Source organism: Numida meleagris, chromosome 1, assembly GCF_002078875.1.
Source record: "Numida meleagris isolate 19003 breed g44 Domestic line chromosome 1, NumMel1.0, whole genome shotgun sequence".
In the NCBI taxonomy this organism is placed as follows: domain Eukaryota; kingdom Metazoa; phylum Chordata; class Aves; order Galliformes; family Numididae; genus Numida; species Numida meleagris.
The window spans coordinates 188208073-188229589 of record NC_034409.1 but is presented as its reverse complement, the minus strand read 5'-3'; the positions used below and the strand labels follow the sequence as shown (position 1 = coordinate 188229589).

Genomic DNA, 21517 nt, shown 5'->3' with positions numbered 1-21517 from the left:
CGCCTCTGATTGGGCGTCCCCCGGCGGCGCAGCACGGCGGCATCCGATTGGCTGCTTTGCGTGGCGGGCGGGGGTCAGCGGCCGGCCCGGCGCGCGTTGCTAGGGGCGGCGGATGGCGGCGGCGGCGGCTCCTCCATGGAGACGGGGCTGAGCGGGACCCTGCAGCCGGCGGCCCTGACGCGGGGACTCCCCCTAGCGGAGCGAGGAGCCTTCCATGGGGGGAGGTCCAGTTCTCGGGGTAACCCGCTGACCCTCTCCCCTCACCCGGCCCCAGCACCGTCGCGGGGCTCTGCCTGCGGCCGCCTCCTCTCAGGCCCTGCGTCCTCTCCCGACCCCTCCTCGGCCCCTGCCCGCTCCCCTTCGCCTTCCTCCTCCAATTCGTGCTGCGCAGCCCGTCCCCATCCAACCCTGCATGCATCCTTGCTGCATCCCCTCAGCCCTGGCCCTGTCCCCCTGCGACCCGAGGGAAATTGTCCTCTTCCTTACGTGCAGCCCTGCTCCTCCGCTTCTCCCCTATCCATCCCAGCCGTCTCCGCTCCAAAAAGCATCGGACAGTCCCTTTCAGGGCTGGAGAAGCGAGGGGGAGGGAAGGCGAGACAGGCAGATCTCAGTGGTGATGTTCACCCCCCTTCACGCGTTCAGTTTCCATCGCCTAAAGGAGACGATGCAAAGCCAAAGCCCCGTGCATGCATCCTGGCTCCTTGTGCAGGGAAGGAGAACTCTCGGAGCCTGCTCGCCTTCTTCATAGCTTTTTCCTAACGAGATAGACGAGGAGAATCTATCCCTGTTCTGTGTCTCTCTTTTTGTTTTTTTCCAGAAGAAGGGGGAGAGAGAGAGAGAGGCTCACGTCGATGCCAACCAGCTGCGCTTCTGAGTGGGAAACTCTGGACTGATCTAATGGCTGGCTCTTTCTTTCAGTAATACTTCATTATCTCTGAAAATGAACCTTTTGTGAAGCTCTTCTCCTAACTCTCCTTATCCCGCTTGGACGAGGCGGCTGCTGTGCGAGGGAAGAAATGGCACGAAGTAAATGACTCCGGTACAAAGCGATCTGCTTTGCCAAAGTGCCCAGTGAGCAGCACTGTCACTTTAATAATTCCAGGTCAAGGGATTGCTTTCCTCCTTTTCAATCCTCTCTTTTAATACATGGGAGGATCAGAGGGACGTTAAAGACCGTAAGGCTGGGTGGCTTGCAGATAATAAAAATGAAAGTGACTGGCCGGTGATTTCTGTTGGGTAAGAGGGTGATATTGGAAGGCTGTTGTCTGGTGAGGAAAAAGGGACCTTTTCAGTCTGCTGTGTGATCGATCCATAGCTAGCGAAATCCATTCAAGAAGTGAAAGAAGTTTAAAGAGTCACTTTGGATTGCTTTTTGTCTTGCTCCTTATTTGGATTATTTGGGAGTTTTTGTCCTGCAAGTAATATGTTCTTGAACATGTACAGGTGGAGCGTTAAGACAGCTGCCTAGAGATGGACTGTGCCTTAATTGTATCACATAAAATCTTTTAATTTTCAAACTTTGCTGCCGGAAGAGGAGTTACAATAGGGTTTTGTATTGTCAAGGAGCATTTTCCCTTGTATTTTTATAGAGTCAAATATATTTTAAAGAAATTGAAAGCATCTCTTATACAATTGAAAAGCTTTTTTTCCCCCTTTTTTTCTTATCTGTGGGAAACATCGGAAATCCAATACAAGAAAAAAACAGCAAGTATTGCTGGAAATGAAGACTGAAGCTGCATTTCCTAACTGAACTGTAAAAGTGTTTTGCACTAGATAGCCAGTTCCTGATCTCGCAGTGCTCCATCGTTAATACCTGTAAATAAGTGCTTGCAACCAGATTCAGAAGTAGGAGGAAGAATGCCAGTCAAGAAGAAAGGTGGGCTATGAAGCTTCCTATCTCATTTTGCATCTCCGTTGTGTTAGATTGTTGATTTCTGCTACTTATAATGTGAAATTAAACGAGCTTTGCTGGGGGATGGAAATTGTTTTTCTTCCGCACTGAAAATGGGAGAAAAATCTGTGCCCTTACAGCAGGAATGTTTAAATGTCATGGTTTTAAATTTGTCCTGTCAAATCTGGCCTTAAAGTTTTTATTTTGTAAATATCAGCCATCAGAGACCTTGAACAGGCACCAAGGGGAAAGCTTGGTGTCTGGTGTTACGAGAAGCCTCTCCTACAAACACTAATGAATTTTAAAATCATGGCTTTAGATTATTATCTATTCTTTACATGTTTGGCGGGTAAAGATCAGCCATCAGTAGCAGGAGAAACAAATAACAAAATTTCAATGCTCTTTTTAAATAAAAGTTCCAAAGTTGTGTTTTGAAGATGATTTGAACGTGTTTTTTTTTTTTTAACATAGCTTTAATTAATTTTAGTTTGCATTTCTTAATCCGATATGAAGGTAATATACCTGTGCTTGTAGTATGTTGTAAAGTCTGTGATCATAGCAAGTATAAAGCAGCTTTGGAAAATGTGCTTTCCAGTGTTCAGACAAGAACTGGGGCAAATTCTTACTCTGAAAGCACTTGCAGACCTTGGGTTGTGTCTGGTGCCCTGCAAACATGGTACAAATGTGGTACCTGTTTAAAGTTTCAGAAGGTGCCAGTAGAATAAATGGCAAGTGTGCCTTTCCTATGCAGCTCAGCTCTCCAGATGTCCTTGGATTTGATACATCCCTGGGTCTAACACAGAAGCGTGGGGGAAGGAACAAAAAGTGAACGTCTGACAACAGAAAAGGGGATGTAATCAATGTGATTTCTCCTTCTTTTCCTTATAGGTAATATCCCCTCAGTGTCAGTTATGAGTTAACGTTTCCTGTGTAAACAGTACTAAAAACACATGATTGCTGGCACTGTTTTCAAATGAAAAACAACGAATGAGATGTTGCGCTTCTGTTTTAATAGATGACAATGCAGAAATGAATTTTCAAACGTGAATGAATCACTGTCGTTCGTGGAATTACTTAGAATTGTATGCAGTAATGATGGGGACGTATATGGAGGAGTATCACCCTTAATAATTCGTAGTGCTGTGCTGCGAACACATCACCCTAATGTACTGTGAGGGCTTGCCTACTATACGTGTTTACAGATGGAGCAGTATGACTGCTTCCTTGGTTAGTATGTTAGCTTTGGAACAGATGATTGACACTGAGGAGATCTCTGTGCCGGATGTTGAACCGTATTTCAGTTTCAGAATAGCTGCTGCAGGATTTTGGGGGGTGAAATTGTAGGGGCTCCTTTGTGCAGGAAGTTAGATTGGTAATCTAATCTGGCCTTAAAAATCAGTGTGTTTCCTGTCTGTTTCTAGACGGTCTGTTTCAGTCTGCATGGACATCAAGGCTTTAATTTCTCCTTCTATCATAGCGTCATCGGATGGGTTGGGTTGGAAGGGACCTCAAAGACCATCTAGTCCCAGCCCCCTGCCCAGTGAGAATACTTGCTTCTAGGCTGTGCAAAATCATGCATTGCAATAGCAGCAGCAAGAACAGGATCATCCCTCCCCGTTTCAGAACTTCTCCATGTGATGCTATTTCAAATTCGGTCAAAATATTCTCCTAAGATTGGTAATCCTGGCCTGTTCAGACAGGAAACATAGTTTAATTGTAAAAAATATATATATAATTTAGAGGAAGCTCTGATTTCTTATATACATGGAGAAAAAGGCTTGCTACTGGTTTGGAACATGTTGGTGTCAATTTGTGATTGCCTCGCCTGATGTGCTGGAGTGACATGATTTTCTCAGCTTACTCTGGAGGGAAACAAGGCTCTGTGTTCCCAAGAACGCTGACCGAGTTGGCACCTCAGGGGAAAAAAAAAGAGGAACAACAAACCAGTCTGCAAAGGGAGAGTGAAGTACCCTACGGGTGTGGAATGTGCTCCCTCTAGATAAGGGATGAGGCGTTGTAGGGATCCGTGCGCTGCTGTTAGTGGTGCAGGCAGTGGCTGTTCTCTTCAGCTTTACTGTTCACGTCGTTGGATGTAAAATTTTAAGTGCCAAACTCAGCAGCTGATTTTACCTGCAAAATTAGTTGTCGTACGGCGCCGTGCGGAGACAGAGTGGGATGCACAAATGTGAGAAGTAAATGGATGCATTATTTGCTCTTAATTTATACTCTTACTTTCACAAATAAACTAGTATATGTTTAAATACAGCTATTTGTAAAGGACTAATGGAACTTCTTGAGGAAAGCTTCACTTCGAAATCAAATAGTGCTGACATCCGGAAGAATCTTATTAAGCCAAGATAGCTTTTCATATGGTTTTGACATTTCTCTTCTCCCTCTCTCCCAGAGTTACGTAGCCCTTTTGATTTTCGTTAACTCTAAGGCAATGTATTTAGACTTGTAAGTGCGTGAATTCTGGTTTCATGCACAAAATACCGAATAGCGTAAAATGGTACTGCAACTCGTTCAGGTCTTTCCCAGTGACCAAAAGAACTAAGTAGATCCATGCTCCTCTGTGAAGGAGAGACCGGATACCAGGCTTGAACCCTGCTTGCAGTTGACATGGATGTGATGGGGACTCCCACATAGATTCATTAAGGTTGGAAAAGACGTCTACGATCAGCTATAGATATAGCGTTGGGAGACATAGTTTAGTGGGGTTGGTGGTGGTAGGTGGATGGTTGGACTAGGTGATCTTGTAGGTCTTTTCCAACCTAGCTCATTCTATGATTCTATGATTCTATGATCACCTAGTCCAACCATCAACCCATCCCCACCATGCCTGCTCACCATGTCCCTCGGTGCCGCATCCCTGGAAGACTGCTCAGGCGCTGGAATGGGCTGCCCAGGGAGGTGGTTGGGTCACCGTCCCTGGAGGTGTTGGAGAAGCGTTCAGATGCTGTACTGAGGGATGTGGTTTAGTGGGGAAATACTGGTGGTAGGTGGACGGTTGGACTGGATGATCTTGGAGTTCTTTTCCAACCTTGGTGTTTCTATGCTTCTGTCTCCCCGTTTCTTGAACAACTCCAGGGACGGTGACTCCACCACCCCGTGTGCAGCACGTGCCAGTGCCTCACCACTCTTTCAAAGAAGAAATGTTTCCTAACATCCAAGCTGAACCTCCCCAGCTGCAACTTAAGGCCGTTACCTCTCATCCAATCGCTGTTGCCTGGGAGAAGAGGCCGACCCCCACCCCGCCACAAGCTCCTTTCAGACCTTCAAGGTCTGCCCTGAGCTTCCTCTTCTCCAAACTAAACATCTAGATGCTTGGCTGCACATACAAAGGCATTCTGATTCTTTTTGGCCTAGAATAATTTATTTTTCATCCTACCTCTTGCATAAGGAAATGCTTTCAAGGACATATTAAGGCAACCAACAGGAAGAATTAAAAAGCATTGATCTGATCCTATGTGGACTACAACTGCCATTTAGGAGAATCTGATAGACATGCTGATTATACAGTGATAATGCTAATTTTATGTGTCTGGTCTGTTGAAAGGAAGGGGTCTCAAAACAACTGAACAGGAATTATTAAAGGAAAATACATTGTGGATCAGGAAATTTACCTTCTCTTGACGTACTGGAGTTCTTCGTGCTCTATGTTTCTTTTCAAATCACGAAATTTAAATTTAGAATTGTAACTTTTGGTGCTCAGAAATGTTAATGACCGTAGTTGCAGGCTCCTTACAGCCTACTAAGCAGGAAATCCAGTAGGTATTGAAGTAGATTTTTGTCCCTTTTAGTAAGCATTGCAGGCTATTTGTCATTTCAGGTGCTGAATAAATGTTCTCAAATAAGTACACGGCTAAAAAGCCACATTTTTCATCTTAGTTATTGCAGTGAATTGATGGGGAGCAGTGCAAAGGTGAAGGCTGGTTTTACAGGCTGGGGAAAGAACAATTTTCCAAGAGTGGAACATGTAACAGAAAATGGCTATCTAAAGTTTGTTTTTCTGTTCCCATAGACAGTAGAGGGAACACAGGGTAACCACACCAACCAACGTGGCTCGGTGAGATGATGTCTCAGCCTCTCCTTTAAATTTTAGTGGGTGGAAAAAAGTCTCATTTTCTGAGGTCTTTATGAGAGCTGACGTGTGTTCCGTGAGTGCTATAAATTAACAGCATTCATTATTTTTGTGGGGAAAAGTGTTATAAATTCTTGTGCTGTTAGTCACTAGAATTGGAAGCAACCGTACTGTTGATAGAGACAAGAGGCAGCTGTGCATCCTCTCCTCGATTCCCATTAAATGCATATTGCATTCAGTGGAGGCAATGCTATCTTGCATGATAAGCATGTTTTTCCTTCTCAGCCTCCCTTCTTTCCTTCTGAATTTGTTCCAGATGGCGAAGTCAGATGTCAGAGGGTGACCACGGGGGGAAAAAGCTAAATTGGTACCTGGTTGCCAAATATGATATCAGGGGATTTTGTAGTCCCTGCTTCAGCAAAATGAGAATTACTGCCTTACTCAGTTTTCTTATTTTGGTGAGATTCTTGCTTCTTACAAGCATTTCTGATCTGTTTCGCTGTAGTGTCTCGTTTAATTTGCTGTAGATTAAAGCAATGCCAAGCAATATCTTTATAAAAACGAAGATCACGTTTTCCCTTGCCATATTCATCCCAGAAATAGCCAGCAGGACTGCCTTGACCTGATGGGTGATGACAGTACTAACCAAGTCTCCTTCCAGTTCAGCTCTTGGTGTTGTGCACCACGCTTGTGCACTTGCAGATAGATGCATGCTAAGCTGTGCTCTTAACAATCCCACCTCAAATAAACCCTGAACAGATTTACAGATTCAATTGCAGAATGTTCTAAACGTAGTTTCCTGTTGTTGCCCACGGGCATGTGTTTTATCAGCTCAGTGTCTCTACTCTGATACAAAGGTTCTTGAATGAAAAGCTCCAAAGTGGTTCTGGGTAAACGTGAGCTCCTACTGTGTATTTTGGTAATAAATAAAAGCCCAATGTCATTCTATTTTATTCCACTTTCTCTCAGCGTTACTGGATTAGATCTCAATTTTCTTAATTCCACGTTGTCTTCTTTCGTGTGAAACAATACTTCTGTTGTATGAGGTTGGAAGTTCTTTGTTCCAGCCTTTCTGTTCACTTTCTGCCTCATCCCAGTTCTCACACTGATGTTCATTTTGATTCTGAATGTTCTTTTAAAGGAAACACATACACAGCGGCTGTATGGTGTAACTCCTGGTTTTCACTCCTACAGCTATACATCAAGTCCCACGAGTCCTGTGTGTGACATACAACTAGATTGTAAGTTCTCAAAGCAGGGCTCTTGAATATTTTTCTGTGGCTGTTAAGCTTTGTCAAGTTGCCTTCATTCTACTGCATAAAGAAGAGGTTCTTGTTAGGTGATACATCGTTTTGGGGGTGCGCGGGCTCATTTTCATTCTGTCTTCATAATTGCATGGTTGATTTTTAGACCTAGATTTGAACATTGTGACTCTTGAAAAGCTTAAACAAGAAGTTCAGGTGAAGCTAATTGCACTTGCTGGGTTTTACAAATTCTAGAAGAGTTTCAGGGCCCCAGAAACTGTTCCGTTTAGGAGCAGAGACACGAACAGTCTGTGTGGGCAGGACAAGAAATGTGAGAAAACATCAGCCACAAACGGGCCCCACATGACCTTCAATGTAGCTGGGGAAAAAAGAGCTCGCTAGGGAATAGGAATGGCCCCAGTGGGATCAGCAGCTGATAACAGCAACTGATAACAGCAGCTAAACCCTTCAGCTGCTCAACCCTTCTGCACTCCCTAGAAAGAAGGGAGCTGGTAGACACTAGGTCCCAGAGTGAGGTAATGGTGAGGAATAAGTGGACTCCTGTTATAAAGGTGATACAGAAGATGAACAGATTATGCACTAAATTATTATTATGTTTTTTTTTTTTTTTTTCTTTTTGGGAGTTGATTGTAGTTTGCAGGAGGAGGTGAGTAGAGGAGGGATGTCTGTGGGACTGCAGGGTAAGACGTTCCCATCTGCTCAGATGGGGCTGGGTGTGCTAGGAACGCAGCTTTGGCTGCAAGGTGCTTTCCCTTCAGCAGAAATGCTGGAGAAAAGTCTGGTTTTAAGGTGAGCCGGTCACCACCTGATCTTTATATAGTTATCCCATTCCTTGGTTAAGTACATTTAGTCATAAAGGTCTATATTTAAAACTTAAATTCTGTTGTGAAACAGAACAGATGTATGGTTACGTGTTGTAAAGCCAAGCGGGAAGATACTCAGACAACAAGCTTACGTTGCAGCTAATCAGCACTGAAAACTGAATTTTGTCTTGAAGACCCAAAAAGTCTGATTCTTAACAAACATGCAAAAAAGACAAAAGGAACCCAAGCATTTTTTTAGTTCATTCGTGTTTGAGCTGCGTTTCGTAAAGCTGACAGTCCTTCTGTTCAGCTTCACCCACCAGTCCCTGTTCTGTGGCATTACTCGGTCTTCAGTCAGGGTTTAGAAGCTGTGCTTTAAGATAAATTTAATTCTGGAAGAGAGAATAAGAAGCTTTGGAAATGTAAACCACGTACCAAAGTTGCAGGGACTGGAACTGGTTAGCCTGGAAAGGAAACTGAGCAGGGGAGGGATGTGAGTAGTTACACTGCGTAGAACAGGCTATAGAGGGAGTGATGGTTTGTTTTCTGCACTGGCATCTGGAGGGCAAGAAGTAAGTTGTCCTAAATTATGATTAAAAAATATGGAAATTATATAGCAAAAAAATAAAAATATTAAATATATACATATCAGTTGAACTGTTAAGTACTGAAATTAGCTGCCGTGGACTTTGCAGGAGGTTAGCAGTGAGGTTAGGTCCTGCCCAGCAGGGAGATAAATAGAAAAGCCCTACTGGGGCTCCTCCAGGCTCTGCATATCTGCAATTTCCATTTCTCAGAGCTTCCAGCTGACAGATCACAGTGTAATTCCTGCCCTTCTCAGCAATCTCACTTGCAGAGCGTTTAGCCCTGCTCCTTGCATCATTTTCACAAATCAATATTCTGGAAGAAGAGGCTGCTGTGCGATTTGTGCCGTTTGATTGCTGCCTTTTGCACTGACTGTTTGGAACACGGAGGCCTGCAGGAACACAACTGCACGTTGACACAGCTCAGTGCAGAGCTCCTGACCTCTTTCTGGTCCGATCTCACTTGGTGTTTGGATGCTTTAGCATAGCTCTGCGTGCGCTGTTGCCTTGTTCTGTAAAATGTGCTGCTGTACTTGCACAGCAGTTCTTCTCGCTGAAAATCGGAGCCATTTCTTGTCTGCTAAAAGCATCAAGGTCTGGAATGATGCCTCTTCACAACTAACGTGCTCCCAAATTTATGTTTTGCAGGAAGGCAGAGAATTTACAAAGGCTAAGGTTAATTTCAGAAGGTTACGCTTCTTTATGCAGTGAATCCAGAGCGTGTGGTTTCTCAGTAGGGTGACCCAGAGCAAAACCTTAAGTCTCATTCCTTGAGAGAGAGTTTCTCCACTGACTCACATTTAATCTTCATAGCCCTGTGGCAGCCACCCCTGGCTGCTCCTCTGTTTCCTAGAAGCTGAAACCACCACAGTAAGCCTGCCTGATAATCACTTACGTGATTAACCCCGCTTTTTCTGTCCCCTTGGTTCCCCTATTAGGACAGTAGATGGGTTTACTTGCTGTGCATACTCCCAAGAACTGTTATTTTTAACCCTTTTCCTTGTTTGTTGTGAGTGCTCAGCACACTTGGTGATAGTATTTGTCAGATATGTCACGTCTTATGTTTCCTTGAGGTTGCATAACCCATATGGTGTCTTTCCTTGGGGTTTATTAAAGCCCTGTTGCAGCTGTGAAGGGCCAGAGTTGCTGAGGGATTTCTGGTTTGTACAGAGCCATCTATTCCCTGTCTGCTATCCCTCTGTGTGATCTGATAGATTTTTTTGCATCTCGTTTATGTATGTATATGTATTTATATAATGATTCCCATTTGTACACTAATTCTCAAGGCTTTTGCAGCATGATAACCTGCAATCTGCATTTTTCTCAATCACCTCGGTATACTGGTTCCTATGTTTCTTTCAAAAGTTTAATTGGCTTATGCCTCCAGTTCAGAAACTTCAGATTTTAAAATGCAGTCTCCTGTAGGAGTTGTAAAGCCCAGGTCTGTGTACAGAGCGTGGTGTTCTAATAGGATTCATTCCTTTGTGTTTGCTGTTGTGTGTGGAGACGAAGAAAGGTAAATAAGTTGCTGATGGCTGAGGCTTGGATCAGACCCAGGGCAGGCTGTCAGGAAGTTAGAAGAAAATATTGCATGCCCTCCCTTTGATCTATGAGAACTCATTTCCAAATTTTGAGGTCTCCGGAGCACAGGTTCAAATTGAGATCTCAAAATGACAGAGGCAAGGGAGCAGGGTTTGCTCAGACCTCTGGCTGTTCTGTCAATGCTCATCTAAAGTCAGGTCTGGATTCCAAAGTAAAAGTAGTTTTGGAGACTCTTTTTGTTTCAAGTTACTGAAGTTCACTGGGAATGCTTCCTTGCACTCTCTCGGTGCTCTGATTACATTTCTCACTTCTATTTTGGCTGCTGCCTTTTTCCTCCCCCATTCTTCATGCCTTTTCCAGCTTTAGTGCCCTACATTTTCCCAATTCTGATTCTCCAAAGGCTGGAAAGAGTCTCTTGAAATACGTTGGCATGTTTTTCTTTAAAAAGTCACCTATGCTAAGGACTTTGCAAGTCAAAAATAATTAAAATCCCTTTTTGGACAGGGAACAGACACAATTAAAAATGAAAACTTGAAGTAAAAACCCCTTTGTTTTATCAGCTCAGCAAGGATTAGATCTCAACTAGTCTTCAACACCTCTCACTGAGGAAATAATAATAATTTTTAATTATTTTAAGCCAACACTACTGTGCTCTCCAAATCCCTCTAGTTCGTAGAGTCACAGAATCACTGAATATCCTGAGGTGGAAGGGACCTATGGTGGCTGTGGGACCTATGGTCCAACTGGTGGCTCCATGCATGGCTGGCCAAAATTCAAACCATATTTGATGCCACTAAGGGGAAAGAAATGCAAGTATGGTACTAAACTTACCAGGAGACTATCTGAGACTTGTGAGCACATCTGGTGCTCTCTGGGCGACAGTGGTCACTTGACACTGCCTTGTGATGCAGGGTGCTGTTAACCTTCTGACTGCAATTTCTTGCACGTACAAGGCAGAATTGTCCAGTTCCTACAAAGTCTGGCATCATATTTGCTTTAATTTTCTCTCCATTTTTTAAACTAGCTTGTTTTGTAGCAGGAATTGGAAGACAGCAGCAGTTCTCAGGAGGTTTGCAGGTATTCAAAGCACAGCAGTTTTTCTAAAATAATGACTGGTCTTGGCTAGTGTGCTGTCGTTATGGTTTTTGGTGGCCAGGAGGACATGCAAGGGCTTGAAAACAGCAGCATAACAACATCTCCTTGAATTATGTGGGGCTTCTGTCTTCTCTTCTTTGAGTCATCATTGTTCAGCATATCCTGGTTTGACTTTTGAGCTTCTCAACAACTGGTTCTGAATCAGTTTTCTCTTCTCCGTGTAGTTTCAATTAATCATGTTAATCAAATCTTTTCCAATTTAATTAGTGGAATTCATAGTTATTCCTAAATTAGCTTCAAAAAGAGCTGGGGCTTTTCAGCCTGGAGAAAAGAAGGCTCCAGGGAGACCTGAGAGCTGCCTTTCTGTATCTGGAGGGGGCCTGTAAGAAAGAAGGGGACAGACTCTGTAGGAGCATCTGTGGTGATAGAGCAACAGGAGATGGTTTCAAACTAAATGACAAGAACATAGCAAAGACCCTGAAACAAACCAGCAGATAAAGGAAATGTCTAATTCCAGGTAGTGATTAGCTCTGCATGTGGCATGCAGATCTCAGATATGGACCCTGAGGCATAGCTCAGGTAGAATCGATTTTTACATAATTACGTCAAAGTAACTGATAAAGAAAATTAATTACAGCATTTCCTTTCTGGCTTTTAATGTTTGTAACTGTGCCATTTGGTCTTTCATATTAGCTTACCATTTAAGAGCAGTGCTTTAAGAAACAATTTTCTATCGGTCAGAAGTTCATATCTTGATGTATAATACCCCTTGCTCTATACCTGCTCCTGTGTATGGGTTCATTTCTTGTTGGCAGTATCCTTGGAAAACTTCTTTTTCTTTGTAAGTTACACTGAAGCTACACTTCATTCACATGTAACTTGGGTTGTATTGGGTTGAATGTGCAAGTCCAGAAGACAGCAGGCGTTCAAATCCCATTTTGATTGGATTTACATGTATATGCTGTATTTCATCTCTACAGAATGTAGACTAGATGCATGTAGTATATATATTAAATATTTCATTAGTGTAGAGATGAAATCACAGACATCATGGACAGATCAGACACACTGTTCCGAGCTCAGTGAAAAATATGATGTCACTGAGGTTTTTGAGGCAAAAGTGGCTGAGCTTGTACGCAGAATTAGTTCTGGGATATCCCAACCATACCCCACTTGGACCAGAACTTTGTTTTGGGGTTATGCTTTTGATTTGGATGGCGCCTGACCGGTGGGTTGGTCTGGTTTGGCAGATTGTTAAAAGGCACTTTTTGCTTTCTGCTCCTTGCAGTGGTGCTGCGTATGGATGATTTTGTGAGTTTCTTCCTCCACACCAAAAGCTCCAGCCTGGCACGGACTGTTTGTAGTGCGGCACCCGGGGGAGAAAGCAGTCGTGTACAAAGGCTTGTTCTAGCCTAGGGAGAACTGATCTCCTTTGTGTGTTATAGTCAGTAGGAAAAACAGTTTTTGAGGGTGATTCATAGTGGGATCCTAGCCCAGATATTCTGAATTGGCCTTTAAAAGAGTTGATTTTTCTCTGTATATTGTGAGTAGGTCCTAAGCTCACTGACTGCTTTAGGTTAAAGCTGGGCAGTCACCAAACCCTTACCTTGTAGGAAGAAGCAGTAACTCCTGGAGAGATCCTCAAGGTGGGATTGCAGCAGAGATCTGTGGTAGGAGTGTCTACACTGCTACAAAATGTTCCCTTATCAGACATATGGGATGCGTGCATATGTATTTATGTATAAATATATTTAAATATACGTATTTAATTCCTGTACCTTTTTCTTCACTGTGCTTTTCATTTCTCTGATAAAATGCTTGTGATCAGACAGGTTTCTTTGAGGAGAGAGAAAAGAAATTGCATCTTCCTAAACATTAATCATTCATTAAATATTTCCCCTTTTCTAATTGGAGAATGATATCAACTCACAGAATCAAAGTTATGTCTCTTCCCGTACTGTGAGCTCATTCAGTTGTCACACCACAAGGCCCACGCTACAGGGAGCATGTTCAAGATCCTTGGCAAAGACTATCAATTTTTACGTAAAGAGGTTTGCTTTCAGATATTTAGAAAAAAACAGTGATAAAACCAATCTATTTTGCCTTTCCAAGCATTTCGCCAGAACTTAATTGAGTTTGATCTCCTCAGGAATCTGCGCGTATCGTATAACTAAGCTTACATAGAATATTATTGAAAGAAATTTATATTAAGGCAATTGTTTCATTATATTTATTAACTTTCATTTCTCTAACTGCTTGGGAATCTTATTGCACTCTTGGTGGCAAGAGAATTACAAAAGTATGTGCAAACATCTCAGTGTCATTTATAGGTATGTGGACATTTCTATTGAGCATGAGTGAAGGAAAGGTGAAGTCTAATTCTGCGTCTTCCAGTACTTTATTGTGTATATCAAATGATGGTGTTTGGATTTCATACAATTTTGTGTCACTCGTGCTCTTGGCAAATGGCTATACAAAAACAATGGCAGCAAGAAGAGAGCTCTGTTTTACTGGACTCCTACAGAAGGCTGGATTGCTACACTTGAGCCAGCACATGAATGCAAGTCTGTCATCAAGTCTCATTTTTAACCAAAGAGGTGGATAGCGATTATATGTATAGAGGGAACAAAAATAGCCCTCTTGGACACCTGCCTTTCAGATACACATTTGCTATTCAGAGAGCAGAGAATCAAATGCTTCAGATGCCAAGCAAAGACTTTCATGTCTTCTCTGAATATGTTTTAAGGCCAGTTTTCCTGAACAAATATCCATAATGGTTATTGCCTATAATTATGTAGCTTCTGCAAATTGTAATTTGGTTCAAAACCCATAACTTCCAGCTGGTTTTGGATAAATGAAAGTTAAACACTTGTAGATGTTATTCAAAAGATATGCAGTTATCTTCCTGTTTTAGTGTTGGGTTATTCTCTCCGTTTTGCTTATGTTGTATTGCTCATGGCATGCACCTTATGCAAAACTTTTTGGTGTAAATGTTCCTTCAATGTGTGAACAACGCCTTTAGAAATGGGGTCAGTATCTGGGCATTTAGACACTTCCCTGAGTCAATAAAAACTGTCTTTGTACTTGTTCATTTTTAGATACTGACCGAGCTCTAGTGCTGCTGGAAGAATATTGTAAAAAACTGAGGAAGCCAGAAGAGCAACAACTGAAAAAAGCCATCAGGAAGGTGATGGGCATCTTTAAGAGCAGCTTGTTTCAGGCACTTCTAGGTAGGTACTAATATTTAATGCTACACGTGTGCTCCTGAAGCCAGACCTAGGTCAGACGTAGTAACTTTCCTCTTACTGTGCATTATTTAATTTGTGTTGAGGTGATCCTTCCTGGTGCTTTGTGAGGAAACTCAGTGTCCAGATATTTCAAAGGTATCACCTTATTAATTGTAAGGGAATTCACAACAAAAAATGATGCAAAATAGGGCATTGAGTGGTTATTCCTAAACCTTGCCCTTTCCCTTTGTTTAATGGAAACTGTCGAACAAGAGTAGGGTGTAATTGTTTATGCAAAGTTGAAGGTGAAGCTACATCTCCACACAGGTAAACAGTTCCATAGATTTTGCTGGTGCAAAATATCATCTAAAACCTTTGTGTGTTTTGCATTATGTTTTTATGAAAAGTGTCTGCCAGAGAAGCTCAGAAATTAGTGAAGAAAATTGCTCAAGGACACAATGAAGCTTTGGCTGAATGTTCCCACCCATGACAATGTTCAAATAGACAAGTTGGTGTATCACTCAGTTTTGTTCCATTTACTTGAGGGTCCCTCTTTCACCATGTAAATGACAGCTTATGTTCAAATGGAGCACTTGGTGTGTTGGAGCTTTGTGTAAAATGATCTCCTAGAGTTATAATATATAAAATAATGCTCTTGTGGTCATGAACTTACCCGTGTGGCTGTAGCATCCCTCTTGTCCCTTCTACCATGAGTGCATGTGCTGCCAGTCCCGGCACATGGTGACAATAGCTATGTCATCCTTGCTCTGCCTCTCTCGTCCCTCTTACTCACATTGCATTATCTCATCAGTTTTTCATTCCTTCACAAAAGCGTGTAATCTTTGTGCAGATTTAGTAGAAGGGAGCATTTCTTAACGCAAATTACAGCTGTTGAACCACATCTACCTTCAAGTTTTGGTTGTTTGAATCCAGAGTACCAACTGTGCACATTGCGGAGCCACAAAGTGTAGCAGTTAGGGAAAAAATTGGTTATACATCATAAAAGTAGAAGCACATCAATATCACACTGCATCTGTGAAGATGAAGGAGGTCTGGGAAGAATTTCCTTAATTTATTTATAAAATTTATGAAAAATGTGTTTTACCAGTCTCCAGCATTTCTTGTAACTTGAATTAATGTTGATACTATTTAACTTGTATTTTCCCTCAGCTTCTATAAATTATTTAGCATTCTTTTATAAACACTACATAATTGTAATTATGTATTATTTAAAAAAATTAGTGTTGAACACTATTTATGAGATAGTGATTAATAGAACTGAACCAAAAAAGAGAACTATCTTCATGAAGATAACTATGAATATAAAAGCTCATATTGATAACAAGTCTCAGAAGCATTGTTAGCTGTACATCTACTTTTGCAATACTTTGAATTAATCCTTCAAAGTGTTGTAGCAACGCATGTACTTTATGTGTGGCTACGCTGCAATACTTCTGGTGTATTAAATATGCCAGAAATGACTAGATGACTATAGCTACATTAAGGGTGAATCTAAAGACCAAAGAAAATATTTTTATTGGCGTGATAACTGATTGAGGAATACAGTGGTATGAAAGCGAGATAAAATTTTAATTTGTAGCCTCTTGGGTGTCTTTTCCTTATCCTCTTTTTATAAGAGAGATTTGAGAATTGCAAAACATAGAATCATAGAATGGCCTGGGTTGAGAAGGACCGTAATGATCATCTAGTTTCAACCCCCCTACTGTGTGCAGGGTTGCCAGGCTCTAGACCAGGCTGCCCAGAGCCATGTCCAGCCTGACATGTTTGGAGTTTCTCATGCTTGCATTTGGTTTGCTATTTGGTTGGTCTAGATTCTGGAATATCATGAACGAGTGTTCATCAAGTGATTTTCATCATTTGAAGTGTGGATGATGAATGTTATTACAAAATCAGTGGTGATGTTGTTGCATAATATTTCTTTTAAAAAAAAAAACAACATTTCCATTACATCTATTTTAGCTTCCCATCATAGTTTCTTCCACTAACTTCTAACTCAGACAATACAAAGATATGCTGAAAGCAAAGCTCTTGGTCTCATTTTAATTTCTCTATGACTAAGGTACATTTGCTTTTATATTCCCAGAATGTCTATCAGTCTTGACAGCATCCATTTTTAAGTTCCTAATCATGATTAGATATAATTTTCAGAGTTTGATTGTTCAGCACTTTCCAGAACTTGATCTCATCTGTACAATGGTCAAACGTCTGGTTTTATTGGGAATTCAATGACCTTTTGAGTATTTAAGCTGTAATTATTACAAAAAAAAACACTTTTTTTTTTTTACAGAAATGTTAACTTCAACGCATAATGCCCAATCCTTCCTGCCACAAATTAGTATTATTTTAAGTTCCAAATTCAGTTCTTGTAGGTCTTGCAGCTTCAGTAGAATTTGATTCCTTTATGAACAAATTCAGCTGTTGTAACCATCCCTGTCCTTTACACCTGTGTTCAACTCTGTTTAGCATCCAAAATTCTTTAAAAAACTGCAGGATATCTCTGAGTATTACAAGAGCCAATAAAAAGAAAGAAATAGAGCTAGAGGTACTTTTCAAATCTGAGCACCGAAGTTGATATATTGTTGGCTTCCTTTTGTTCTGAAATTTAAGCCTATGTGATTTGATTCTACCAGCCATGTTTAAACTTGGGCTCTCATTGTGCATCTTATATATGTATATTTTTAATCTTCCATGTGTTTAAGAAATACTGACCACTGAATTTATGAGTGACATGAGAAAAGTAAGGACTCAGTATTTTTTATAAACACATTCTATGCATGGATGAAGTGACAGCAAAGATGGCAGTAAAATGTTGTGTTTTACAAAAGGATTATTGATGGATTGTACTTTTGCATTTTAATTTGGGTTCAAAGCATCTCCTTCTCCCTTTAGGCTGTTCTTGTTGCTGGACTTCTTGTTAGCATTGCTATGTTGAGTTACAGCTGAATTAGTTGCCAAGAGGCACATTTTCAAAGCGACATGTGGAGTTCAGTCTTTAGAGCTCTGTTACACTCAAGTGGCCCAAACACAATTCTTTGAAAATCCAGATTTGTTCTCAAAAAACAAATCTTTTGTTTTTTCTCAAAAACAATCTTTTTGTTCTCACCAAAAAGATTGTACTAATCCTTCTGTGCATGGCAAGAAGAGGAGTTAAGGTACTGTTGTTCCTAGGAGCTCATAAGGATTTTGGCTTTTTAGCTACAAAGCGTTAAATTCATGGGATCCTCTCAAATTGTAGCATGTGTTGTTGTGATGAGGACATTTATTTTTTCAGAAGTAACCCTCCAAGGAAAAGGAAATGAAACCTGCAGAAGTCCAAAAGCTTCATTTGTTAGGATTGTCTCATCATGGGCATCCTGCAGCCCCAGAGATAAAAAAGAGGAAAACGAGGGAAGAGAGTAATAACGAACATCTGGACATGTCAAAACTACAAAACATGGTTTTTTTTTTCTAGTTCTGTTCTTTATGAAGAAAACATGGTTTAGTATAATATATTTCTAAAATCCTCTGCTATATATATGCCTAGTCGTCATTTCATTAAGGAAAGTGCATCACTTGACAGCTTAGGGGGCTGTTCTGTGAAATGCGAATGGATGAAAGAGGGTTACGTCAGAGTTGGGTTTTTGGGGGCTTGGTTTTTTTTTTTTTTTGTTTTCTTTTTGCTAGATACATCTCTCTAAAACATCATTTTGTTTCTAGCAGGAATTAAAGTGCCACAAATAGCTGTAATCATCTTAGGCAGTATTAGGTACAAACTAATCTCGATAGGTTTTTCTAAAATTCGGATAAACCCAGTCTGTAGAGGATGACGTATTTCCTGAGGACTTTGAAACCAAGTCTTACCTTTTTTTCTCATGCTTGCATAACTCTGCCAGAATTTTAAATTGGCAAATTTTCACATGCAATCTACATCATCTTTTTTTTATAATAGTATCGGACCATTTTACTGCAAATTAATATGAATATAATAAAACTGCCTGTGTTAGAAGTTGCTGTAGTAAACACTACTGGAAGGATTGCATAATTCACTGATCATCTGTGACACAGCCTGTATTTAGAGACTTAGGATATAATTTCATAGTTTTAGTAAGCAGGTTTTTTTAGACTCTTTACCCCATGCAGCTCACCTTAAATAAGCCCTGTTATAACGATCTGTATTAAAAGAGCCACAGTGTCTTTTAAAACAGTTTATAAAGGAAGGGAGATTATTCTTCTGTATTCATATATTATTTTTCTATAAAAATGTTGTGTACATTTAGTGGCACTATAACTTAGCAGTCCTATATTGGTATCCAAACTTCCAAGAATTTATAACTTTTGATCCTCCACATTACTAGAGTGTGATATAGGACAAATAGGGTGTATAAGGAGGTCATATAATGTAGCCATTTATTACTTTAACAGACCCTCAGCAAGTGCCAGTTTGCTTTAATTATTTTGGGATGTTTTAAACTAGTAAGGTACATACCAGTTAAAAATTACAATAGCCATTGACCAAGACAAACACTTAGTACAGTGAGCATGAAGAAGGCAGAGCGTGGTTTCCAATGGCTTTGCCTTAGTTTGATTGACTTTGGTGTCTAAGAAGCTGTGGGCTGTGGCTGAAATTCACTTAGGGCATTTTCTGGAGCTGTCTTCTCTGTAGGTTACCCATTAAGTGCCCTCTCTAGGGAAGCAGTAAGGCAACCTGTTCTATTGACCAGGATAACTCTTTTCATGCCTAATGATAAAAACTTTACCAATCTTTCTCAATCTGCAAAAAGAGCCATGTCTCAGCACTTACTGCTGTGTCAGTGTTTTAGGGACATAAAAGGTGAGCTGCTATACTGGGAGATTTTTCAATAGGAAAGAACAACTGAGTGCTATCTAGTCCTACCTGCCAGGCTTGCTCTCAGTAGATGTTTTTACCCTGCTAAGGTATTCAGCATGTTTAGATACTTACACTGCTCTTGAATGTAAGGTCACTGATCCCATATGTCATTGTTCTTGAGACTTAATCCCAGCGAGCTGGTTTGAGGTCATATCAAGCCATTTCACCGCATGTAATGACACTGAGTTCCTGAGGAGTTAATCCAGCCCAGCCAAGCCTGCATCTGGCCCAGGGACATGAGGCAATTCTCTTTCCAAGGGCCTGGATCCAGCTTTCACTAAGGCAATAGAAAAACTCCCACTGACTTCGCCTGCCTTGGATCACGCTTTGGAGCAATTCCTCCAGAGATTTATATTCAGACCTTTCCTGATTGAGAAATAAAGATTCTTCTGTAGCTGTATCTAAAAATATTGAAACTCCCTCAGACTATTACAAACATTGAGGAGCACAAAATACGTGCACAAACCCTTCGCTCTGTCACATTTGAGAAGCACTCAAATGACATCTCTGACAATGGGGAAGCCTGTTATTACTCCTCACAGAGTCCTACTTTCCCAAACTGGCATCTTTCTTTGTTGCAGCATAAATTAGAACAGAACAGAAATTTAAATTCAAGAGCAGCTTTTGTTTTGCCTGAAGACAGCTGCAGCTGCTTTTATTCTTGAAATCCAGTTCTCTTAGTAAGCAAATTTCTGCTCTCCGAAGAGCTAAAGGTAGCAGCACTAGACCTTTGGGTTGATTTGAAGCCTTGTGATCTCTTTCTTATGAGCTGGGGTTGGAACTCAGGCAGCTGATGGGACCAACCCTTGCAGTTCTCCACCAAAAACCTGACAACATGTGTGAGTTATTTATTCCAAAAAAATGGCAGATCTAATGTACCCAGTTTCCTATGTGTTCTGTCCCAGGGCTATTTCTCATCCCATAGCAGTGGAATTTCCCCTGAAGTATCTTCATTTCACTCCTGGCTCACCCCACCCTTGCAGAGTCTTTTGGGGAGTTGAGGCTTCACTTCCACCAAATGGCAATGGCATTGAGAAGAGCATTTGAAGTCAGTTGGTGAAAACTGGCAGACAGACATCACATTGCTATAGAGAAATCAGACCAAAGATATGCAGAGATTAGAGTTTTACTTGAGGTCTGAAATGTTGTTGATAGAATCATAGAATCATTAAGGTTGGAAAGACCAATAAGATCATCTAGTGCAACCATTAACCCATGCCTGTGACATCTCTAGACCATGTCACTCAGTGTGACATCTACCCTTTTTCTGAATGCCTCCAGGGACAGTGACTCCACCACATCCCTGGGCAGCCAGTTCCAATTACCCACCACTCTTTCTGAGAATAAATTTTTCCTAATATCCAACCTGAGTCTTCACAGTTGTGAAGGAGCTGACACTTGAGGAGGATGCTGCATGATTTCTCCTAGGCTTCCTTTCCCACAAAGGTTGGACCTGTTGATCTTTTGGGATCCCTTCTGACCTAAGCTGTTCTATGATTCTATAAATATTTATGTATTTGCAGTATTTTTCCTGTGGGACTTGCAGGGTGCAAGAGAGCCAAGGCATGGTGCTTGCTGTTCTTGCTAGCCAAGACAGGAGATAGGAATAGCCCAGAGAGAATCTTCCCCAAGAAGTCCTTAATATTGAAGTAACTTTGTTATTCTCTGCCTTTGTGTGAATATGCATTTGGGAAGATGTGGGAATCCTATATGGATACCTCTAATCAATTTTTGCTTGAAAGACTGTAAGTATTAAAAGATTGTGAATGACTAGACCTGAACCCAAAAGTGAAGCTCTGATACCTCTTGTGGGAATTTTGATTGGAATCTCATCCTTGCTGCTGATTTTTTCTTTAAAGAATTGAACAAAAACTTTGGATTTAAATGCTGATGTACTCTGAAAAATTCAGCATCCCAGCCCAGGTCTGTATTTTGACTCTCAGCCTATCTGTGTACAGGAAGAAACTGATTACAGCACTGATACAACCTAGGTAATACATAATCACTTGTAATCCTAATGCAACCCTCTGCTCATGTTTTGCTGCCTTTTAACCAAAGAATGATAGAATTTACATCTCAGCCAAGGAATTCAGGAGCTTCGTGGACTTTTCTCATTTGAAATGCAAAACCATTCGTAAGAT

General features: G+C 41.2%; 1 protein-coding gene across 2 annotated transcripts in view; it reads left to right on the top strand.

The window, feature by feature from the left end:
- Positions 23-21517, top strand: part of DLG2 (discs large MAGUK scaffold protein 2) — a 1019534-nt gene continuing 998039 nt past the window's right edge. For both annotated transcript variants that reach the window (XM_021382614.1, XM_021382609.1), the window contains exons 1-3: positions 23-238; positions 818-1876; positions 14360-14491. In XM_021382614.1, the coding sequence (XP_021238289.1) occupies positions 1858-1876; positions 14360-14491 (151 nt within the window). In that variant the 5' untranslated portion in view covers positions 23-238; positions 818-1857. The remainder of the gene's footprint in view (positions 239-817; positions 1877-14359; positions 14492-21517) is intronic.